Source organism: Gymnodraco acuticeps, unplaced genomic scaffold (genome assembly GCF_902827175.1).
Source record: "Gymnodraco acuticeps unplaced genomic scaffold, fGymAcu1.1, whole genome shotgun sequence".
NCBI lineage: Eukaryota > Metazoa > Chordata > Actinopteri > Perciformes > Bathydraconidae > Gymnodraco > Gymnodraco acuticeps.
This window is the reverse complement of record NW_022992197.1, coordinates 126556-150324: the sequence shown is the minus strand read 5'-3', so window position 1 is coordinate 150324 and position 23769 is coordinate 126556. Positions and strand designations below refer to the sequence as shown.

Genomic DNA, 23769 nt, shown 5'->3' with positions numbered 1-23769 from the left:
AAAGAAGCAACTAAAATGGAAATGGACGATTTCCAGACTAATAAATCCCTTAAAGAGAAAGGCAAACGGTTAGACAAAACTATGAAAACTCCCCTAAAGGAAGTGCAGTCTAAGACAGTGGTAGTAAAAGATGAATATGGTAGTGTTACTCCATTCGTCCCAGAAGCAAATCAAGAACAAGTGGAAAACAGGTTTTCATTGGCTCCTGTGATGGAGATTGCATCTGAAAGATGTCTGATAGTGACAGAAGGAGACGTTAGATCAGACACTCTCCAAAGATATATCACACCTGATGAGCTCATTAAAGACATTAGGTCAACAAAAAGGGATGTTTACAAGTCAGACGATGTTCCTACAAAGTCAAAGGAGTCTTCCAAAGATATTACAGTACATCCAGTCTTTTCAAAAGTAGACGTAGTTCAATATCAGACAGAAAAGGTTTCTCCCATTAAAGAGGATTTACCTGATAAACAGAACATTGAAAGAAAAGCTTTAACTGTATCCAAACCAGAAGAAGCATATCAACGCTCTTTGGTGGAGCAAGAAGCTTCAGAAAAACGTACAGTCAAGGATAAAATCACTGCAGGTCTTCCAGTTGAAGAGATAACAAACAGTCAGAAGCAGACAGACATAACCGACGCAGAGACTGAAAACATTAAGTCAAAGACATCAAAATCCCTGAAAGAGAAAGCACTGAAGTTGGACAAACGTTCCTCTGAAGAAGTGCAGTCTAAGTCAGTTACAGTTAAAGATGAATACGGTAGTGTTACTCCACTTGAGGAAACAGAAACAAAACAAGCTGAGAGAATAATCTCAGTTGCTCCTGTGATGGAGGTCGCAGCTGAAAAACACCAGATAGTTAAAGATGGAGATGTGAAATCAGACACCCTGCAAAGATGTATTGCACCTGACAAGCGTGTTAAAGACGTTGGATCCAGTAGAGAGGACATTTATGAATCCAGTGAGGCTTCTCTTGAGTCCACCAAGGAGGGAAGGGTGCAGGCTGAGAAACTAAAGATTACAGACAAGGATAATACAATGCTAACAGAACAGAAACAAACTCAACAACCGGCAGAAGCGTCAGCTGTTACTCAACAAGACCAAGAGCGGTCTACAATGAAAAGCATTCAGTCCAGAACAGACACCGTTAAAGACCTTTTCCTCAGGGTTGCTCCACATGTAGAAACAAAGCAGGACCAAATAGAAAGGAAAGCTTCAAGGACACCTGTCATGGATGTTGCTTATGAAAAACCATTGATTATGAAACAACATGAGTTTAAATGTGATACTCCACAAAGGTTTATTACCCCTGACGATGTTGTTAAAGACATGACATCAAGTAAAACACAGTCAGTGGATGTTCCTTTAAAGAAAGACGAACACACAACAGGTACCAGCCTGACGTTAGGTCAAACTGAAGAGTTTAGAGCGCAAGAAAGAAAGTCCAAGGTTGGAACACTTGTTGACAAAACTACTAAAGTTACTCCCATACAAACAACCACCACTAAAGGATTACTGCGAGGCAAAGACACTTTAGACAGATATGCAAGAACTGGAGAAACTACTCAAACTGTGACGTCTAAAGAATCACTTATTGCAGAAGAATATACCAAAAGAGAAATTCTCAAGGACGTGAGAACAATGTCAGCCGAACAAGACTTTAAATATATAGAAGAAAGACCAAAATGTGTCACTTTTGGAGACCAAGCTGCCCAACAACAACAACATCCAATGTCATCACATTTAGAGGAAGCACCTTTAGAAAGACACCTGAAGTTGGCTAAACCCAAAGAAATAAAGACAGAAGTAATGATAGGAACAAACAAAATCCTCAAAGAACTTCCTGAAAAAGAAAAACTTGAGATTAGACAAGTACAAATAAAAGGAGATCAGTTACTTAAACCCACAACAACAATTCTGGAAATGCATAAAACCCAAGAGATTTGTGGGAAATACCAACCAGCAACGACAGAGTCAAGAGCTGATATTGGCGTGATCAGAGAGCCCTCAGTAACAGATACAACCAAGCCAAAGATGGTTCAGAAAAAGACTACAGAATACGGAGAAAGTGTCAACAGGAAGTCAGAGGTGGAGCAGTCTTGTCTAAAAGCAGACGTCCGGTACCTCCCTCCTCAGGAAGTGTTGACTTTGAAACCAGAAGGAAAAGAACGAGTCACCCTTCAAGAGTCTTCCAGAGGTATAGAGGGAGATATGTTATGTGTCACCGAGCACGTGTTTTACTTTACCTGAGCACCACATACCCTTGTGCACCTCCTCCTTAAGGATCTATTAGATTCATACCTCTTCCGTCTTTCGACCATTTCAAGAAGACATCCATGTCACACCACCCATTTTGTGTCGTCACAAACTGTACTCCTGCTCATTGTGAAGAACTGTCCTACTGTCGCCTCAGACAGACTCTTGGTTTCTGATCACCTGATATCACCACGCTTCCACGTTGGGTTTTTCTTCATTGCTTTGTCTAATTATGTTTGTTGTGTCCTTTATGTATATTTTATTACACAAATGAGGTGAGAAGTTTTCTGTATGTTTCCATCCTGGACCTTGTTTGTTCTCGTTGTGTTGTTTGTCTTTGCATGCTGGTTCCGTGCTCACCCATCAGTCTTACTGACTTTCTGATTGTTGTATAATTTCATTTCAAAGTTCCTGTGAAGGGAATGGAGTCTCCACCACAAGTCACAGAAGCACTGGTAAAGCCAGCTGCTCCTCAAGAAGGTACCGACCTCTCTTTTAAATGTTTTAATGGTGTTTATGTCTCTGTGTTTCTGTCTGTGTGAGGCATTCGTGAAAGAATGTCACTCTTGAGCCAACATGATCTTTGAATCTTTATCGAAAGGACAATGGAAAAAGGTTTTCTTCATAGAAAAATGAACTTTGCCTTTTTATGGTTTCAAGCTCATAGATGCAACATATATTTGTGTTGTGGAGAGCTTTCTGTTGAATTCCCTTTTTACTTTGTACTTGAAGAGAGCAAACCGCTGGCGGCTGTAAACGTTCAAGAAGCTGCCAAAAAGCCTGAAGTCACAGACAAGACCAAGAAGTTAGAGAAGAAAATAACTCCCCAGGAAGAAACAAAGCCAGGTATACAGATAATAACTTGAGTATAAGAGTTTGTACTAAGACCGTGTGCGTCTTGTGTTTACTTTACAATCCCCTCTTTTATTAAGTGGCCAAGCCAAAGGCTGCCGCAAAGGCTAAAGAACCAACCAGGAAGGGTGCAGAAGAAGAAAAACCAACCGCGGTAGAAAAGATATCTCCTGAAACAGGTAGAGGTATAGGAAGAACGGACCTTGAAACATCCTCTTTGTTTGAGATTTCCAGTCCTATCCATCTTTTACACTTCCATTGTCATCACTGGAAATGTTGACTGACCCCCCCACTTGTGTGTTTCCACCGTTAATCTTGGTCGGTACGGCCTTCTCATTGGGATGTTTGTCTTTTCATGTTGTGTGTCCTGTTTGTTCATTCACCACAAATCAAACTGAAGCATGCCACAGCTGTCCTTGGACTCTTCATGTCATCTCTTTACTCATTCCCCATTTCATTCCACTAAATCACGTGACACTAGACCACTCTGCATACTCAGTCACATCTTTACCACAAATCCCATCAGCTTTGAGTGCGTTTGGTAAGGTCTTCCCACTTTTAAATCAGTGAAACTGCTATTTATGACCGATGAAATGTTCTAACTAACAACTGTTTGAACTATAATCCTGTATTAGATCAAACCAAGGGACCCGTCCAAGCACCGGGAGGAGTCAAGAAAGGTAGGAGCACCGGTTACCGCTCACCTCACCTCAGTACAGTCAGTACACAGTTACTAACGGCTAAAAGAATACACAGAATGATACTTGTATAGCGCCACCAACTCAAAAACTACCCAACAGTTGGAGATGTTGGGACATCAAAAGATCTTACTTTTGTTTGTTTAAATGCATACACACAATACATGTTTGTCTGTTGTGTCCTGTTGTCTTTTCTTTTAGTCGTCCTCTTCTTTGTCTTTTGGGTCACTGTTGTACTGTCATCTTGATTTATCAGTTTTATATATCGTGATAAGTGTGTGTGTACAAATTGTGGTGTCATTCGTTATGTTTCATAAGTAATGTCAAATCTTTGCCACCTCAGAACCTCTTCTGCAGAAAAAAGGTAAAGTTCAGACTGAAGAGGAGGGGACGTTTGAGATTCCCACTTTGAGGAAGACGACCATAGTCATGAAAGAAGTGGAAGAAGAGCAGGAGATAATCAAACTGAAGAAGATTCCTTCAGTTCAACTGAAAGAGGCTGAGGAAGAGGAGAGACCTCAGAAGGTCACGAAGACCACAGTGTTTCAGGTGGAGGAGTTGGTGCACAGAGAGGAGGCGGTGGAGATGTCCATCGCCACCAGGAGAGCCGCAGAGGAGAAGCAACCTCGAGACAAAGCAGAGGTGGTGAAGAAGCCTGAAGTTATGAAGCCTAAAGAAAAGGACCAGAAAGAAGCACCTGCAGAAGCCTGGACCCGCCAGAAACCTGTTCCGAGAGGTGAGAAACCAGAAGATGAGATTTCTTTGAAGAAAACTCCCAAAGCACCAAAGGAAGAGGAACCTGCCCCGCCTACTGCAGCCTTAAAGAAGGTGAAACAAGTGCCTTTAGATGAAGTGGCACCAGAAGTGATCAAATTAAAACCATTTGAGAAACCTGTTAAACCGTCTGAGGAGCCGGAGAAAGACAAGAAAGAGAGGCTAGACAGGGACTCTGTGCCTTTCCAGAAGCTAGACAGAGTCCCTAAAGAGGTGGAAACTCAAGAGCCTTCCAAGAAACCTGAGAAAGCTCCTCCAGAGGTCAAAGAGCCAGCAGCCAAGGTGCCAAAGCCAGTAGATAAAAAGAGAACTCCGGAGAAAGAGCCTGAGGAGGTCAAAGCGCCCACTAAGGTTAAGAAAATGCCAACACAGGAACAAGAGGTGGAGAGCGTCAAGCTGAAGCCTTTCTCCAGGCCGTCCAAAGAGGCTGCAGAGCCTGAGAAGAAAGCAGCGGAGGAGAAAGAGAGGAAGCCGGCTGATGACCTGCAGCGCCGTCGCACCAGTCCAGAGGAAAAACCTAAAGAACGAGAGCCTGAGGCTAAACCGATGAAACCTGAGATCGCAGAAACTCCAGAGAAGAAGCCGGCGAAGGTGGTGGAGGCAGCTCCAGCTGAGAAGAAAACGACTCCTGTTAAGAAACCAGAAAAGGTTCCTGAGGAGCCCAAACCTCTGCAGCTGAAGAAGGGAGTCACACCGAAGCCAAAAGAGGAGAAAGAAGAGGTGGCTCTGAAGCCTTTGGAGCAGCTCAAGAAGGTGGAGCTGAGAAAGACACCATCTCCTCAGGTGGAGAAGCTCAAAGACGCAGAGAAAGTCCCCGTTGAGAGGAGGCCCAGTATGGATAAACTTAAAAGGGTTCCTAAAGCAGTTTCACCAAAAGACTCTGTGGAAGCTGTGACTCTGAAGAAGGTCCCGAAGAAGCCGTCCCCCGAGGAGGCTGCAGAACCAGCGAAGCCCGGGAAAGGAAAGGTTCCCCTGGGGAAGGAGGTGTCTCCTGGAGCCGTGCAGATGAGGAAGATAGCCACCCAGCCTGAGGAGGAGGTGTATGAAGAGGAGGACAAAGAGGAAGATGTGGAGCAGGAGGAAGATGAGGCCTGGGGCTGGGAGATGGTTCGCCGGGACAGTTACGACTGGGAGGGTGAAGGAGAGGAAGGTGCCCTTGAGGTGCCCGGGGTCTCCAGGAGAGGTGAGATGGTGGCGACCCTAACTCGTTGAGTGACGGCCGAGACAAACGCTGCCTTCATGTCCTGAATAATCGCTACCCATTCCCACCATCATGCCTCCATCCGAATCATTCCTCACATCTCAAAGTGACCCGACTCACACCATCTTTTTCTTGTGTTTGTGTTGAATATCAATCTGTTTGTCAAACTGTCATTTGTGTGTCCGTCATTTCCATCTGTCCAACACGTGTTCCCATAACATCTCCACCTTTCTGTTTTGTTGTTCCATCTCTTCATGATGTTAAAGTCATTCATGTGCCTTTCGTTTCCATTGTTTCATTATTCAACCATCACTATGACATCATATTCCCCAATCCATTCGAGTGGACATTACACATCTCACAGCTCTGGCATGTTCACGAAGACACCTGATGACGTTGTGTGCAGAAAACTCATTTGTGTTTTTCATGAACAGAGGGATCACCAGCAGGAGAAGCAGCAGGTGGAGGTAGAGGTAGAGGACTGAAACGTAAGTCTCTTTTCTTCATATCTTGTAATGAAGTCATTCCAAAGAGTCCTTCATGAAATGACCGTTCATTTGTATTTCAGCCAAGCAGACCCCGTCCCCCGGAGAAGGTAGGGGCCGTGGTGTGAGGCCCGGAGGAAAGGGTCCCACGCCACCAGACGAACCGTTCGCAGGGTTCAAGCTCAAAGCCGTCCCTCTGAAGTTCATCAAGAAGCTTCAGGACATCTTGTTGAAGGAAGCCGAGTCCATCGGATCGGCTGCGGTGTTCGAGTGCGAGGTTTCGCCCTCCACTGCCATCACTACCTGGATGAAAGACGACTGTAACCTTCGCGAGAGCCCCAAGCACAAGTTCACCTCTGACGGCAAAGACCGCAAGCTGAACATCATCGATGTCCAGCTGTCTGACACCGGGGAGTACACGTGTATAGCCAAGAATGCCGGCAAGGAGATATCATGCAAAGCCAAGCTCATTGTTGAAGGTATTTATATTTAGTTCTGTCCTGAATATCTTTCTCCTAATCATTATCCAAGCATTCGCCACTCATTGCCTTTTTATCTCGGCACAGAGCTTCCATTGAAATGGATCAAGGAGCTGGAGGAGGAGACCTCGGCTATGAAGGGTCAGCCTCTGTACATGACCTGTGAGTTGAACAAAGAGAAGGATGCGATATGGAAGAGGAACGGTGAGGTCCTGAAGAAACAGGCCGGGAAGATTCAGATCAACGTCATCGGCTTGCAGCACGCTCTGACCATCCAGAACTCCACTGAGGCCGACACCGGGCTCATCAGCTGTGAGGTGTCCGGCCAGGAGGATGTCAAGACCTCATCGAATGTCAAAATCATTGGTAAGCAGTGAACATATCCCTAAAGACGCATCCATCAATCCAGGTGTTTTATAAGTAGTGGATTCAGGGAGAGATCTGGTATTGTCCATTCTTATTTCAAAATGTAATCACCATAAAACCAAATCACTAATTGTCCTGCAGCTACATTCAGATATCTGCAGATTTTGGGAAGCAGCTTTGAATTCTCCCCCTAAACCTAATTTCAAATTGCAAAAATTCTTAAAACCGCCACAAAGTTAGATAAACTAATTCAGACTAAGCCTGTTTTGGCCCTTCTGCTTTATCTTAGAATACATCTTCTTAATATTTGGTATATTAATGGAGCACGTCTTTTCTTTATAATGCAAACCGTTGTTTAACTCCAACAGAAATCATCAGGGATTGGATTGTGAAACCGCTGAGAGACCAGCATGTGAAACCAAAAGCCAACGCTACGTTTAAGTGCGAGCTCTTCAAGGAATCCCCCAACTGGAAGTGGCTCAAAGGAGAGGAGGAGGTCACTCCTTCAGACAAGATTGAGATCAAGAAGGAAGGAAAGGAGGTGACACTCACCATCAAGAACTGTCAGCCTGAGGATGTGGCGCAGTATTGCATGGAGGTGGAAGGACGCCTTTACACCGCCAATCTCACTCTAGGAGGTTTTTCTATCCACTTACTTACCTTCCTTTTTGGTTTAGGGATGTCACTAGAAACAGTTCTCGGTTAACAAGTGGGTAGCAAAGCTCAACTCAAGACTAACAGGATCGTGTCATCGCTCACATTTAAGTTAAAAGCTACAGGTAGTTAGCTAACGTTAGCTGTTAGCTGTTAGCAGCCTGTGGAGCCAAGCTCCTTTGAGTTGCATTGTGGTGCATACAAACTCTTTAGACAAATTGAAGTATTAGGCAAAGGTAAATCATAACCTTATCATGATGTGTTTAATGTAGTCTTGTGTGAGAAACGTAAATAAATCCAGTTGTCTGAAGGAGATGTAATTAGGAAATGATGACCTGTTTGATTTCCAAACAAAACCCAGCATGCTAATGGTAACAAAGAAGGGTAAGATTAGTTATAGGTATCAAGAACTGTGTTGAAAAGGTATTGGTATTGACTACTGACTTCCTAGTATAGTGACATCCCTAAGTGCCCCGTTTACTTTTCTTTAGTCTGGTCCATATTTCTGAATACTAACACAACATCTCTCTCAGAGCGCGAGGCTGAGATCCTGAAGCCTCTGGCCAGCGTTGAGGTGGTTGAGAAGCAGGACGCCGTGTTTGAGACGGAGATCTCTGAGGACGATGTTCCCGGCGAATGGAAGCTCAAAGGAGAGGTTCTGACCAGATCCCCGGTACGGTTTCACGAACTTGTTTCCGTTAAATAGTCACACGATTCTTACTGCAGGTATTTATTTTTTTGCATGGTCGTGTTCATTACTTTACACTGTGATGTATTCACCAGACGTGCGAAATCCACATGGAGCGCGGGGTGCGTAAGCTCACTCTGAAGAACTGCCAGTTGGATCATGCCGGAGAGGTTTCGTACCAGGCTCTGAACGCCATGACTAGCGCGATGCTCAACGTCAAAGGTAAGACCTGCGCCTGGTATCCAGGACCGGACGAACAATGTTTTAGGATATTAGGTGTAAAGATAAAGGCGTAAGGTCCGTGGGCAATACAATAAAGCTTAAAGGCACTTGAGAGCGGACCTTAGACCTTTATTTCATAGGGTTGATGAATGAAATGCATTTGGTGTGCCATTCTTTGAGACTTGCAGCCCGGGAAGACCAGGAGACATTTGGATGAGAATCCCAACAATTTCCAGTGTGTTTGTGTGTTTGTGTGTTTTCTATTTGTTGTCAGTTCAATGGAAACGTGTCTGTTTACATGTCCGATCTGACATGTGTCTAAATGTGTGTTTGTGCTGCCACTTTGCAGGATATTCGTACTGTCTGTGGTTAAATGTTGTTCGTTAACCCTACGAACAGTGGCCAGTTTATTTGTTAAACCACCAGGCATGATTCAGCAAATATCATAGAGTAGGCAGAGGTTGAGTCCAAACTGGTAAGTAACTGGTGACGAAAGAACAATGAGTATCCCAGTAAACTGACGTCCTAGTTGGTGGTGGACCGGTCCTGCCGAAAGACTAAACCTTTGGAGGAATCATCACATAGAGTTCTTCACCAAACCTTACCGAGCAGACTTTATTTATGTTATGTGTTACGACTGGCCACTGTGTGTAAATCGTTGTTGTTGTTTTGTTGTGTTGTTGATGTTCTGTGTCACCTTTTTAAACCCAGAAATCGAGATGGACTTTGTTGTCCCGCTGAAGGATGTTTCTGTGCCTGAAAAGAAACAGGCAAAGTTTGAATGCACCATCACGAAGGATGTCTCTAAGGTCATGTGGTATAGAGGGGATGACGTCATCACCCCGGACCAAAAGTATGACATTATCGATGATGGAAAGAAGCATATGCTCATTATAAACTGCTGCGAGTTCGATGACGAGGACGCGTATACAATCGCTGTTCTGGGCAAAATGTCCACAGCTAGACTCACGGTGGATGGTAAGTGCTGGAGTGCCATTATCTAGCAGAGTCGTTATCCTTATCCAGACAGCACTCATTGAGTTGGTTGCCTCCTCTTTCCACCTAATGCAACTACAGGTATCAGGCTCAAATGTATCTCGCCGCTAAAGGACCAAACGGTGAAGGAAGGCACGATGGCTCGCTTTGAGCTGGAGCTCTCTCATGAGAACATCCCCGTCACATGGTACAAAAACGATGTCAAAATCCACCCGAGCAGAACCGTGCTCAGTCACGTGGACGGGAAGAGACACGTGTTAGAAATGAAGGAAGTGACTCTCGATGATACTTGTCAAATTAAGGCTGAGGCCAAAGGGATTCCCTCCATGGCCAACCTGACGGTCATAGGTAAACCCATGTGTGTCCTCCTCCTGTTCGTCTTCTTCTCTCCACAGATATGTGTCCATGTTTGTGTCATTGTTCTGTCTCTACGTGTTGTGTATTTCCACAGATCCACCTGTTTGTGTGTCATTGTTCTGTCTCTACGTGTTGTGTATTTCCACAGATCCACCTGTTTGTGTGTCATTGTTCTGTCTCTACGTGTTTGTGTATTTCCACAGATCCACCTGTTTGTGTGTCATTGTTCTGTCTCTACGTGTTTGTGTATTTCCACAGATCCACCTGTTTGTGTGTCATTGTTCTGTCTCTACGTGTTTGTGTATTTCCACAGATCCACCTGTTTGTGTGTCATTGTTCTGTCTCTACATGTTGTGTTTTTGTGTTCCTCATCTTGTTTGTTTACCTCGGACTGTGTATTTGTTTGTTATTCATGTGTGTTTTTGTCTGGAGAGTCACACAAACATTTCCCCCTTCCAGAGGGCGATGCGTACTTCACGGTTAAGCTGCAGGACTATACTGCGGTGGAGAAAGACGAGGTGGCCCTAGATTGCGAGCTCAGCAAAGACGTGGAGGTCATGTGGTACCACAACGAGGCCGAGGTCAAACCCTCTAAGATGGTGGCCATTAAGGCCGAGGGCAAACGCAGAACCCTTGTCATCAAGAAAGTTGCCGACAAAGACAAAGGACAGTACGTGTGTGACTGTGGGACAGATAAGACGATGGCCACGCTTCACATTGAAGGTAATTTCATGGTGCTCATCATCCATCTTAAGCTCATCCTTCACCTCATAACCTCAAGCTCCATCGCACAAGTCTTTTTCTGGCATCACCACTGCCATCACCTTGCACTTCTGAGAAAGCTGGAAACACACTACAAGAGTTTTCAGAGAAAGCCTTTCGTGGGTTTATTCAACTCTGATTATAACCCTTATTGGAGAAAACTCCTGTGGTGTTCTTCCATCTTTATGTCTTGTCTTGTTTGTTGGTCACTGTTATATTTCTTCAGAGGGTCTTCCTAACAGAACCTTTAACGTGCACCTCAATGATCTAACAGGTCCATAAAGAACCAAATGGCTCCTTTTGGGCAGTGATGGTCCATCTATTTCCCTGCTTTTGCAACCGTGTACTTGCTGGATCATCACCGTGTCGTTGCCCAGCCATTGGAGCCCTTTGGTTGTTTCTTGTCCTAGAAAAAGGTTGCACTATAAAGGAGTTCTTGTATGGTGTCTACGTCTTGTGTTTGTGTTTTAATGTGAAGTTTGTCTGAATATTTAAACACCTTTGTCCCATCTCTTGAACGTCAGCGCGCCACATCAAGGTGGTGCGGCCGGTGTACGGAGTTGAGGTGTTTGACGGAGAAACCGCTCGGTTTGAAGTGGAGCTCAGTGAAGACGATGTCCATGGACAATGGAAACTAAACGGAGAAGTCCTCAGTCCATCCGCCGTACGTCTCATCACAATAATTATCTTACATGTGGTTCCCTTCATTTTCATTCTGTTGTTGTGTTTTTCACAAATGAAAGTGAATCGACCACCGTGCTCACTTTCAAATCCCCATGTTTTCTTTTACTGAAATGCTGACGTCTGTCGGTCGTCTGCAGGATGTAGAAATCGTGGAGGACGGTGCCAAACACACTTTGGTCTTGTACAACTGCAAAGTGCCTCAAACAGGCGAGCTGGTGTTTACCGCCGCCAACGCCAAATGCTCTGCTAACCTGAAAGTGAAGGGTGAGCGCTCACTTACCACCGTTCAAACTCTTAACAAGGAGAAACCCGGGTCCAGTCTTACGGCCCTTCAGTTCTATTGTCTAACAATGTGGATTCATGAAATGTAATAGTGATTTCATCTATAAATACTACAGCACCCCCTGATCCACAGCTTCTCTCCTGGGCCCGTCGTTTATGTTATCTGTATCTGTCTGAATCTGCAGAGCCGCCGGTCTCGTTCATTACTCCGCTGGCTGACGTCCACGCGTACGAAAAGGACGAGGCCAAGTTTGAGCTGGAAATGTCCAGAGAGCCCAAAAGCTTCCGCTGGCTGAAGGGATCTCAGGAGCTGACAAATGACGATAAGTTTGAGATCCAGGTGGAGGGGAAGAGACACACTCTGATTGTGAAATCTGCCAGATATGAAGACGAAGCCAAGTACATGTTTGAGGCTGAAGACAAACGGACGTCTGGGAAGTTGATTATCAAAGGTGACTACGAGTTAAATCGGAGGGGACAGTGTGTTTCAGGCCGTCAGCATAATCTGTCTGTGTTACTGTCTTTAGTTTGAAACCCCTTTGTGTATAACCTTTCGTCATCAGGTATTCGCCTCGAATTTATCAAGCCGATTAAAGATGTGACCGTGAAGGAGCGTGAGACGGCAGAGTTCAGCGTGGAACTCTCTCACGATAAGATCCCTGTGGTCTGGTACAAAAACGACGTCCGGCTGCACCCCAGCAAGGTGGTGCACATGTCGGAGGACGGGAAGGTCTTCACGCTGGCCTTCAAGGAGGTCTCCATCGACGACACCTCCATGATCAAAGTGGAGGCCATGAGCAAGACCTCAGAGGCCATGCTCACCGTGCTCGGTCAGTACCACGCTGACGGTGAAACAGAAATCTAACAAAAGGATCCGTTTGCTTAACACTCAGAATATAACACGATACACTCACCGCTGATAGAAATGATACATTTGATTGTTTAACAGAATACTCAGTCAAGAGTATTCGCTGAAGCCTTCTACAGATCTCCAGATGGCTCCAGACCTTTCCGGCTCATTTCCAAACCGTTGTGCTTTAACTGTGTGTTGCTGACGTGTCTTCTTGCAGAGGGCGACCTGTACTTCACGGTGAAGCTGCAGAACTACACCGCCGTGGAGAAAGACGAGGTGGTGTTGTCCTGCGAGCTGAGCAAGGCGGCCGACGAGGTCCGCTGGTACAAAGACGGTAACGAAATATTTGCCTCCAAGAACGTCCTGATGCAAGCGGACGGAAAGAGGCGCATGCTGGTGATCAAGAAGGCGGCGAGGAGCAGCATCGGGTCGTACACCTGCGACTGTGGCATCGACAAAACCACGGCCGACCTGAACATCGAAGGTAAACCCTGCGGAGACCCTGAACACCTGCAGGACTGCAGAACAAGCCCCGCCCACCACCATGCAGCGAGACCACGCCCCCTCAATGCCCCACCCCCTCCATCCTCCATCTTTGTTTGTCCTCACAACCCCCCCATTATAACTCTATATTATAACTCTATATTATAACTGTATACAAACACTTTCTGAACTCTGAAGACCAAACGGAGACATGGAAACGTGAATGTCTCTCCACTCAGAGGCACATACAAGTGTTCATATACATCCTATAATATTCAACTCATTGTATGGATTTGCTTTTGACAGATAACCATGCCAATGATAGATCTTAATATATTCATTTTTAAACAATAGAATCATTTTACTATTTCATTACAAAAATTGCAAGCACAGGATAATGAGCTTTCCTGATAAACCCTTGGTATAAATATGATCTCTATATTATAATTTTAATATAGAGATCAATAACACGCCCTTTATATTTATTATTTATGTTTCATTTGAAATGTTTGAATAATAATTTACTTTTTAAAAATGTATACATCCTAAATCAGTTCAGTACTACTCACTGTTATAGAAAAACATGCTTGATATTTAATATTGTTAAACTATTCTTTTATCATTTCTACCTGCCTACAAGAAATGCATTTTGACTCCAGAACTGATCTATAGTTCATCAATGTCCTTTAATAGTGAACGTATAGAGTTAGTGATCAGATGTTCTCATGCGCTGGGTTTCAGTCGGTACTCGTCTTCTGCTCACTCTGTAAGTCGCTCTGAGCGTCAGCTGCTCGTCACGTGTCTGTTTCACTCTGAGCTGTCATTCTATGTTTCTGTACATCATGAAACTGTTTCCTCTGAGAGCTCCTCCTCCTCCTCCTCCTCCTCCTCCTCCTCCTCCTCCTCCTCCTCCTCCTCCTCCTCCTCCTCCTCTTCCTCCTCCTTGACGTCTGTTTCCCCCCCTGCAGAGCGCGACATTAAGGTGGTCCGCCCGCTGTACAGCGTGGAGGTCACTGAGACCGAGACCGCCAAGTTTGAGACGGAGATCTCCGAGGAGGACCTGCACGCCACCTGGAAGCTGAAGGGGGAGCAGCTGCACCCCTCACCCGTAAGATGACACTTCAAAAGATGCATTATTCATTACAGCGGGAACCGCCCGGAAAATATATCCTGGTACATTTCTTTTGTAAAAATGGAGAACTGTTGCCCGTCTCCGGTCAGACTGAACACAAAGACAGACTTATTATAAGTTCCTGCTGGGAAATGTTTGAATGGGTCAGAACATTCTGGAGAGGTTGCTTTCTGCCTAGGAGTGATGAGTTAAGACGCTGTTAGTCCCTGTTAGAACAAACATGTATTCGGGGGAATGAAGCTAAAGTAGTAGAAGTGGAAGGAATGGTCAGTTCATCTGAAATGAACACAAAAGGAAAACTCTCTCTACGTTTCTGTTTGAAGTCTAAAGTCTGAATGTCTTTGTCTCAGGATGTGGAGATTAAGGACGAGGGAGCGAGACACATCCTGGTCATCTTCAACTGCAAGATGGACATGGCAGGAAGCATCGACTTCTCCGCAGCCAACGCCAAGTCCTCCGCTCAGCTCAGGGTCAAAGGTGACAGGAACAACACTGACGCTGTTAGACTCTATGCAGACGACTCTCTTCTCTTCGTTCACACACTTTGTAACATGTTTCCTGCCTGGATGTTGTTAGAGGAACATGCCACACATCCTCACGAGCATCTTGATTGGTTGGCTCACGTCGGGTTTCACTGGAAAAGGCGACTCTTTTTCAGCTTTTTGAAGTCACATTTTTAAATTCGCCTAATGATGATTTCTGGGTCAAATGTAACTTTGTGTTAATGTAAACAAAAACAAGCCACATAAACAAGGAGGCATAATGACACACATACTGCACTTCAGTAACAGAATATATATATTTGTTATATTTACAATGACTTCAAATGATGGATAGAAGATACGTCAGATGTGTTTATAATGGCACAGGATGGGCCTCACATGATATCAGTTTGAGGTTGTTATGCTAAGCTAGTGTTGATCTGGAAATATAACTGCACACTTTTCCATTATCCTAGAAACTTTGAAGATATTGCTTTAATCTGGTTTGAATGGACAGCGTTATTTCCAGGGGACACACAGACCCCTGGAGTCTCACACAGTTTCATTCTGGCTGATGACATGTGGGAACAAGTGGAGCCGTTTCTTTCCTCTGGCTTTAAAGAGCGTGTTCATTGAAAGCAGGATTTAAAAACATGTAAAGGTGCATTTCCCCGTTCAATGGAACAGATCTGCTCCTGCAGGACATCGGGAGACACCTCGCTATCACTGAGGCGTCCAGAGCGGCTCACTCCATCTAGTCTGACTCAGATACTGACAGAGAGCCAGCTACGACTCAAAGTGAAGGGACAGATGTGTCCCTGACTCAAACTAAACATGAAGGACTTAGAATAAAGTAATCATTCCAACCTGCGACCAAGTGTAGCGCTGTAACTCCCCGAAGGCCCCAGTGTGTGTTACTGTTTCCATATCATCCAGAGTTAAGTGTGTGTGAGCTGTCAGTGAGTCAGAGTGTGTGTGTGTGTGTTTGCTTGTTTGTGTGTGTGTGTGTGTACACTCTTACCGGCCGTTAAACAGGCCTTAATTCAGGCATGTGAGGCAGCCGCTGTAAATACTTGATGCTACTTGTTAATCTAAACTGACACCCTGGATCATCACTCACACACACACACACACACACACACACACACACACACACACACACACACACACACACACACACACACACACACACACACACACACACACACACACACACACACACACACAAACACATTGTATCCACATTGTCCTGCAGACGGACATTAGGTGGATTCCTCTTTTCCAGTAAATGGTCACGTGTTGATTGACAGGAGCAGATTTGCAACCCCCCTTCTCCTATTTTTCTCACTGGGCTCTCAGCCAATCGGGACCCTCGGTTATTTTAGAAGCCACATGCCTTATGTAGAGCAGGTTCACAGAGATTGGCGGGGGGGAGGACGCGACCCCAGCCCTCACTGGTGGCCGTAATGCTAATGAGCGCCCCCCCCCCAGCGTCAACCCCCCAAGAGAGAGCTTTCAGTCCTGAAGGCTTCTTCTGGCCTCGGAGCAGCAGCAGCAGCCATGAGGAGCACATCCCAGGATTAAGCACTCTGTGTGGATTTACATCGACCTGTTTTAAGGGGGGGACTAACCATGTCTTCTCCCCAATCCAAAGCGCGGGTCATCGCCCTGGCTCGGCCCCTGGCGGACGCCTCGGTGACCGCCGGAGAGACGGCCACCTTCGAGTGCGAGCTGTCGTACGAGGGCATCGCCGTCGAGTGGTTCCTTGGGGGTACCAAGCTGGAGCCAAGCGACAGAGTGAGTCCACACACACCTGAGCACACACCCTTCCTGTAGGCCTGCTGTACACCTGCACACACACACACACACACACACACACACACACACACACACACACACACACACACACACACACACAGTTGAGTTTGTCTGCATATAAGGGCCTGGATTCCTGCGCTGCATTCGATCTGCTTTGGAGCTTTCTGCCCTGTAAGCGTTTCTGGGGTTATTTTTAACGGGGCGCAGGGCAGGTGGCAGGTCTGACACTGACAGCTTTTAAAGCGTTTTTAAATGTTTATTCAATCATTCAGAGCGTGGGGGTGTGAGGGCGGTCTCTGAGAGGATATCAGGCATAGTGCGGGATTAGTTTGATTATTACTGGATGTAATTTAAGACTGATACATGATCTCTGTGCGCGTTGTGCAATGTGATTTACTGCATGCTGTTACATCAAGCTGCTCCATGAAGAAGAACCCTACAGCCAAGAGGGAGGGAACGTGTGAACGCTCTAATCAGCTTAGTCCCAAGGCAGAGTGGGTTGTGTTCAAATCCTGTCTCATAAGGCTGCGGTGGGGATTCAGCCGAGGCGTGGAAGTTAGCAGGTTACTTTCAGATCAGTTCTGTTTCGTTCTGAAGAACCAACAGTAGGTGTGTGTCTCTCAGCTCTCAGCTTGAGCTGCAGGACATTTCTCTATGTTGTTTAATCTGTAAAACAAACGTTACTGAGCATTACATCACCTTTCAAGGAACCTTTGAAGCGTCCTGTTGGATAACAGCTGATCACTGAGCCTCAGATTCACTTTCACACGTCAAGATGTTTCCTTACGACATCAAGATGTTTCCTTACGACATCAAGATGTTTCCTTACGACATCAAGATGTTTCCTTACGACATCAAGATGTTTCCTTACCACATCAAGATGTTTCCTTACCACATCAAGATGTTTCCTTACGACATCAAGATGTTTCCTTACCACATCAAGATGTTTCCTTACCACATCAAGATGTTTCCTTACCACATCAAGATGTTTCCTTACCACATCAAGATGTTTCCTTACCACATCAAGATGTTTCCTTACCACATCAAGATGTTTCCTTACGACATCAAGATGTTTCCTTACGACATCAAGATGTTTCCTTACCACATTACGACATCAAGATGTTTCCTTACGACATTAAGATGTTTCCTTACCACATTACGACATCAAGATGTTTCCTTACGACATCAAGATGTTTCCTTACGACATCAAGATGTTTCCTTACCACATTACGACATCAAGATGTTTCCTTACGACATCAAGATGTTTCCTTACGACATCAAGATGTTTCCTTACGACATCAAGATGTTTCCTTACCACATCAAGATGTTTCCTTACGACATCAAGATGTTTCCTTACGACATCAAGATGTTTCCTTACGACATCAAGATGTTTCCTTACCACATCAAGATGTTTCCTTACCACATCAAGATGTTTCCTTACGACATCAAGATGTTTCCTTACGACATCAAGATGTTTCCTTACCACATTACGACATCAAGATGTTTCCTTACGACATTAAGATGTTTCCTTACCACATTACGACATCAAGATGTTTCCTTACGACATCAAGATGTTTCCTTACGACATCAAGATGTTTCCTTACCACATTACGACATCAAGATGTTTCCTTACGACATCAAGATGTTTCCTTACGACATCAAGATGTTTCCTTACGACATCAAGATGTTTCCTTACCACATCAAGATGTTTCCTTACGACATCAAGATGTTTCCTTACGACATCAAGATGTTTCCTTACGACATCAAGATGTTTCCTTACCACATCAAGATGTTTCCTTACCACATCAAGATGTTTCCTTACGACATCAAGATGTTTCCTTACGACATCAAGATGTTTCCTTACCACATCAAGATGTTTCCTTACGACATCAAGATGTTTCCTTACCACATTACGACATCAAGATGTTTCCTTACGACATCAAGATGTTTCCTTACCACATTACGACATCAAGATGTTTCCTTACGACATCAAGATGTTTCCTTACCACATCAAGATGTTTCCTTACGACATTAAGATGTTTCCTTACCACATTAAGATGTTTCCTTACCACATTACGATGTTTCCTTACATTAAGATGTTTCCTTACATTAAGATGTTTCCTTACATTAAGATGTTTCCTTACGACATTAAGATGTTTCCTTACGACATCAAGATGTTTCCTTACGACACTAAGATGTTTCCTTACGACATCAAGATGTTTCCTTACGACACTAAGATGTTTCCTTACGACACTAAGATGTTTCCTTACGACACTAAGATGTTTCCTTACGACACTAAGATGTTTCCTTACGACACTAAGATGTTTCCTTACGACACTAAGATGTTTCCTTACGACATCAATATGTTTCCTTACGACACTAAGATGTTTCCTTACGACACTAAGATGTTTCCTTACGACACTAAGATGTTTCCTTACGACACTAAGATGTTTCCTTACGACACTAAGATGTTTCCTTACGACACTAAGATGTTTCCTTACGACACTAAGATGTTTCCTTACGACACTAAGATGTTTCCTTACGACACTAAGCAGCACACACACCTCCAGCTGAGCAATAAAACAATGAAACTCCTCACACCCCCCCAACACACACACCATGCATACAAATACAAAACACAAAGTATTTGTTGAAGGTACCAAAAATAAAAGTGCCTTTTAAGTCATTAATTTCTAACGTTTGGATCACAGTTTGCTTTTTACACTCTTGATAGAAACTGACTTAAATAAATATCTGACCCTTAGTAACCACCTTAAATATAATAAAGGTGATTCTGTAGAGTTAAAACCCAAAAGCAATCCTTTACCATAGCTGCTTTGTGATTTATGGAACAGCCAGTGACTTTAAACACATCTTCCTACGATGTGTCCTCATTGAAGAGTTTCACACTCTGACCCTGTGAGATGAACACACAAGGGAACGATACAAACAACATATATGTCCTCGTGTCAACGAAACATAGATACTCTTTTATTAATGTTCATATTTGTTATTGTTAAAACAAGCGAAAAGTGAAGATATTTTAATTGATCGTCATTGAAGAGTTTTATTTTGAACGGATTTCTTCCTGTGAGATAAATATAAACATATAAACTAAATGTAGCCGAAATATTTATTAACCAACAAATATTGAGAATAAGAGATGATATGATGCAGTGTGATGCATGTGTTAGGTAAGTGAAATCCAGCCTGAGGGGGGGGGCAGCCGTCAGGAGGCCTCGCAGTTTAAATCGGGGGAGGAGCAGCTGCCTGCATTCATTTAGCTGTCAGGCTAAAGGCTGACCCTGCACACACACACACACACACACACACACACACACACACACACACACACACACACACACACACACACACACACACACACACACACACACACACACACACACACACACACACACACATATGCATACATGTATATGGTGCATATGCAGGGAGTCGCAGTTTAAAAATATAATCCGTTACAAAAACGAGTTACCTGTAAAAATACATCTGGTTATCAAACTTTAAAAGTATCCAGATTACTTTCTTTTGGATTACCTCCATATGAAACGCAATGCTATTAAATAATAGAAACAATTGTATTATGTTAGAGAACAGAACAATGGAGGGCGCTCCTATTGGCTAGTGCTCCTATTGGCTAGTGCTCCTATTGGCTAGCGCTCCTATTGGCTAGCGCTCCTATTGGCTAGCGCTCCTAATGGCTAGCGCTTCTATTGGCTAGTGCTCCTATTGGCTAGCGCTCCTATTGGCTAGCGCTCCTATTGGCTAGTGCTCCTATTGGCTAGCGCTCCTATTGGCTAGCGCTCCTAATGGCTAGCGCTTCTATTGGCTAGTGCTCCTATTGGCTAGCGCTCCTATTGGCTAGGGCTCCTATTGGCTAGGGCTCCTATTGGCTAACACATTATGAATAAAGTTCTATGAATCTCAATATAAAGTCGTAAACCAGGCAGAAAGCCCAGAGTTGAACACGGGTTAACTTTTTAAAACTGTGACGAATGTCCAAAGCAGCCAATAGGATCGAGGCAGTTACAGAAGTCGTAAATGGAAAATAGATTTAGAAATACCTACAGTATATATACATTACATGACATGGTATTTAGACACTTCAATACTTTGACACGCCAACGGGAGCAATACAGCGTTCAGCATCTTCCTCGAGGAAACTTTGACGTGCTGACTGCAGGTGGGGGGATTGAACCAGCAACCCCCCCATATACAGATAAGCACACTAAGCCATAGCCACGCCAAATACATGACACCAAGTTTAATCACATGATGCAAAAAAGCGTTTCCCAACCAAGTTGAAATCGCAGCTGTGTTTTAACAATGCATGGCATCAGATTGGATTCAATCAGATCTTTATTGTCATTGCACATCGACAACAAGATGTGGTTAGTATCTGAGCAGCAGCGCAAGGAAGGGTGGAGTGCAGGGTAGTCTGATATGCATAAGTATTATATACAGAGGGAATATGGAGGGTATGATGAAGCTAAGATATGAAGTATTATAGGGTTCTCTGCTGAGCGCCACACAGCTAGCTAGCGCTCTTGATTAGCACGCTGGTTGGATTTTAAATACCCTGCGTCCGGTCTGAAGGCTGCATGACTCTGTAGAGCCTGGCAGTCAATGCGCAGGGTGGTGCAAACCCTCCTAATACCTGGTGTGTTGAACAGGTGGTGTTGAAGTCGGAAGCTAAAGTCCACAGCCTGACTCTGAGGGACGTCAAGCTCAATGAAGCCGGACAGATCAAACTCACCGCCAAGGACTTCCAGACGGACGCCAACCTCATCGTCAAAGGTCTGCCGAGGCACTCTGAGAAACTGCTGATTCCCCACTGGAGGTTTCCATAGGTAAAGCTCAATAACATATGTTTCTGTTTGGGGGTTCAGAGCCGGCGGTGGAGTTCTCGAAGCCTCTGCAGGACCAGACGGTGGAGGAGGAGGCCACGGCCACACTGGAGTGTGAAGTGTCCCGGGAGAAGGCCGAGGTGAGATGGTTCAAGGACGGCACGGAGATCAGGAAGACAAAGAAGTACGAGATGATCGTGGACGGCCACAAGAGGGCGCTGATCATCCACGACTGCACGCTGGACGACTCCAGGACGTACGCCTGCGACGCCAAGCAGTTCAAGACCTCCTGCTTCCTCAACGTGGAGCGTGAGTCCAGCAGGGAACGGTCACTCTATAGATATCAAGAGAGGTGTCTTGCAGTAGACAGACCTCTCTGAAAAAAGCTTAAGGAGCTTCTGGGGAACTTTAGAGACCCTTTTTGAAGACTAACACAGAAACTACCTTAGAGTTAAGGAACCGTCTTCAGAAGGTTTTAAGATCCTTCAAAATAAATTTTACCTCCTGAAAATGGTTCAGCAGGGAAACCAAACGCGTTCATAGAAGAGAACGGTTACTCTTTAGATATCGAGAGGGATGTCGTTACAGTAGACAGACCTCTCTGAAAAGCCTAGAAAAAGCTTAAGGAGCTTCCAGGGAAGTCTAGAGACCCTTTGAAGACTAATAAAGGAACTACCTTAGAGTTCTAGCTAAGGAACCGTCTTCAGGAGGTTTTAAGTTTTAAAAATGAAATTGAAATGAGAGTTAAGGACAAATCTGAATCACTTCTAGTCAGGGAAACCCTTTGTAAAGAGTTAACAGACCATGATAGAAGCAAGATGCTAGACCCTACCCCCCTCTAAGAGTCAATTAAATACTCATCAGCTCTTTAATCGTTAAACAACCCTTCATATTACTGAAATAGCCAATCAAAATTGTAAAGAAACCCTTATAAAAGTTAAGAAATCTCTTGTAAGAGGTTAATGACCCATGAAGAAGTGAAGGAACCCTCATGAAAACCCTTGAAAAGACCCTTAAAGACTTTTAGAAGTTCCTATCAAGTGTCCCATTAGACTTGAGGACCCTCATAGACCCTGATGAGGAATCATTTAAAGTGTTTAATTCTATTTGTGCGTCCTCAGCTCCACACATCGAGTTTTCGAAGCCGCTGCACGACGTGGAAGTGAAAGAGAAGGAATCTGCCAGGTTTGAGTGTGAAGTGTCCAGACAGGACGTCAAGGTGAGTGTCCGTCCACGGATAAACAGATCAATAAAGGTCTGATTTAAAGACGATGTGTCTCACGCTCCTCCTCCTCTCTCTCAGGTCCGCTGGTTCAAAGACGGAAGTGAAATCAGGAAAGGGAAGAAGTACGAGATGGTGTCTCAGGGCCGGCAGCACGTCCTCATCGTCCACAAGTCTGTGTTCGACGACGAGGCGGAGTACGAGTGCGACGCCAAAACCATCAAGTCCTCCGGCATGCTCACCGTCGTCGGTAAGGAATATTTCATATATATCACAGATCCAGAGCAAGGTTTCCATACGGGAACAACTTGGGTTCCGCTGAGCATGCAGTGCAACTAAGATACTAACCTTCAGCTAATTCATAATTAGCCTCAATATGTTCTGATTGACTTGTTTGTGAGATCGTTTTGATACAAAATGAAGAAAAAGATAAATCATATTTAGTCTTTATCAATCCAGTAAAAACGTACGCAAATCTTTTGGTTTTTATTTTCTATTTACCCGTTATATGAAGTATGTGAAAGTGTCTGAGAGCCTTATTCTGACGGGGCGTTGTGTCCACAGAGGAGGAGGCGCGCTTCAGTAAGAGCCTGTCCAGCGTGGAGGGCACGGAGACGGACAGCGTGAAGCTGATCTGCGAGGTGTCCAAACCCTCGGCCGAGGTGCGCTGGTTCAGAGGAGACGAGGAGCTGCCGGAGGGCGGCCGCTACGAGCACATCGTGGACGGGAAGAGGAGGATCCTGCTGATCCAGGACCTGAAGATGGTCGACGCCGCGGAGTACACCTGCAGGCTGAGCGCCAGCATCAAGACCTCCGGGACCCTCAAGATCAACGGTGAGGAGAGAGATCTATTTCATCATAACTTTATTATCAACGGTACAGGGAGAGAACACTTTTTAATAATAATGTAATTATTATTAGACAAGATCAACGTGCGGAGAGATCTTCGAATTACTTAATCTTTCTAGGACAAGATTAACGGTACGGAGGAATATTCTCATGATAACTTTAGAGATTAGGACTATAAGGTGTTTTTATAATAACTGTATCTCTTTAGGCTCAAGTTACAAGAATGATGCAACCAGGCAACATAAGCCGGCATATAAGGGTCATTGTAGGTTCATAGAAAAAGGCTTATTCATTAAAAAGTAACAT

The 23769-nt window shown here is 44.6% G+C and overlaps 1 protein-coding gene across 1 annotated transcript in view; it reads left to right on the top strand.

Moving 5' to 3' along the window:
• Positions 1-23769, top strand: part of LOC117539376 (titin-like) — a gene marked incomplete at its 5' end in the record, with an annotated part of 161649 nt that overhangs the window by 12313 nt on the left and 125567 nt on the right. Inside the window, 26 exon segments of the mRNA XM_034205527.1 lie at positions 2665-2736; positions 2989-3102; positions 3189-3287; positions 3744-3788; positions 6216-6269; positions 6350-6745; positions 6833-7111; positions 7480-7749; positions 8299-8438; positions 8549-8675; positions 9387-9653; positions 9753-10019; positions 10488-10751; positions 11315-11454; positions 11612-11738; positions 11942-12208; positions 12320-12586; positions 12827-13093; positions 14061-14200; positions 14575-14701; positions 16361-16503; positions 21219-21342; positions 21435-21701; positions 22514-22611; positions 22696-22864; positions 23179-23448. Of these exon segments, the coding sequence (XP_034061418.1) occupies positions 2665-2736; positions 2989-3102; positions 3189-3287; positions 3744-3788; positions 6216-6269; positions 6350-6745; positions 6833-7111; positions 7480-7749; positions 8299-8438; positions 8549-8675; positions 9387-9653; positions 9753-10019; positions 10488-10751; positions 11315-11454; positions 11612-11738; positions 11942-12208; positions 12320-12586; positions 12827-13093; positions 14061-14200; positions 14575-14701; positions 16361-16503; positions 21219-21342; positions 21435-21701; positions 22514-22611; positions 22696-22864; positions 23179-23448 (4800 nt within the window).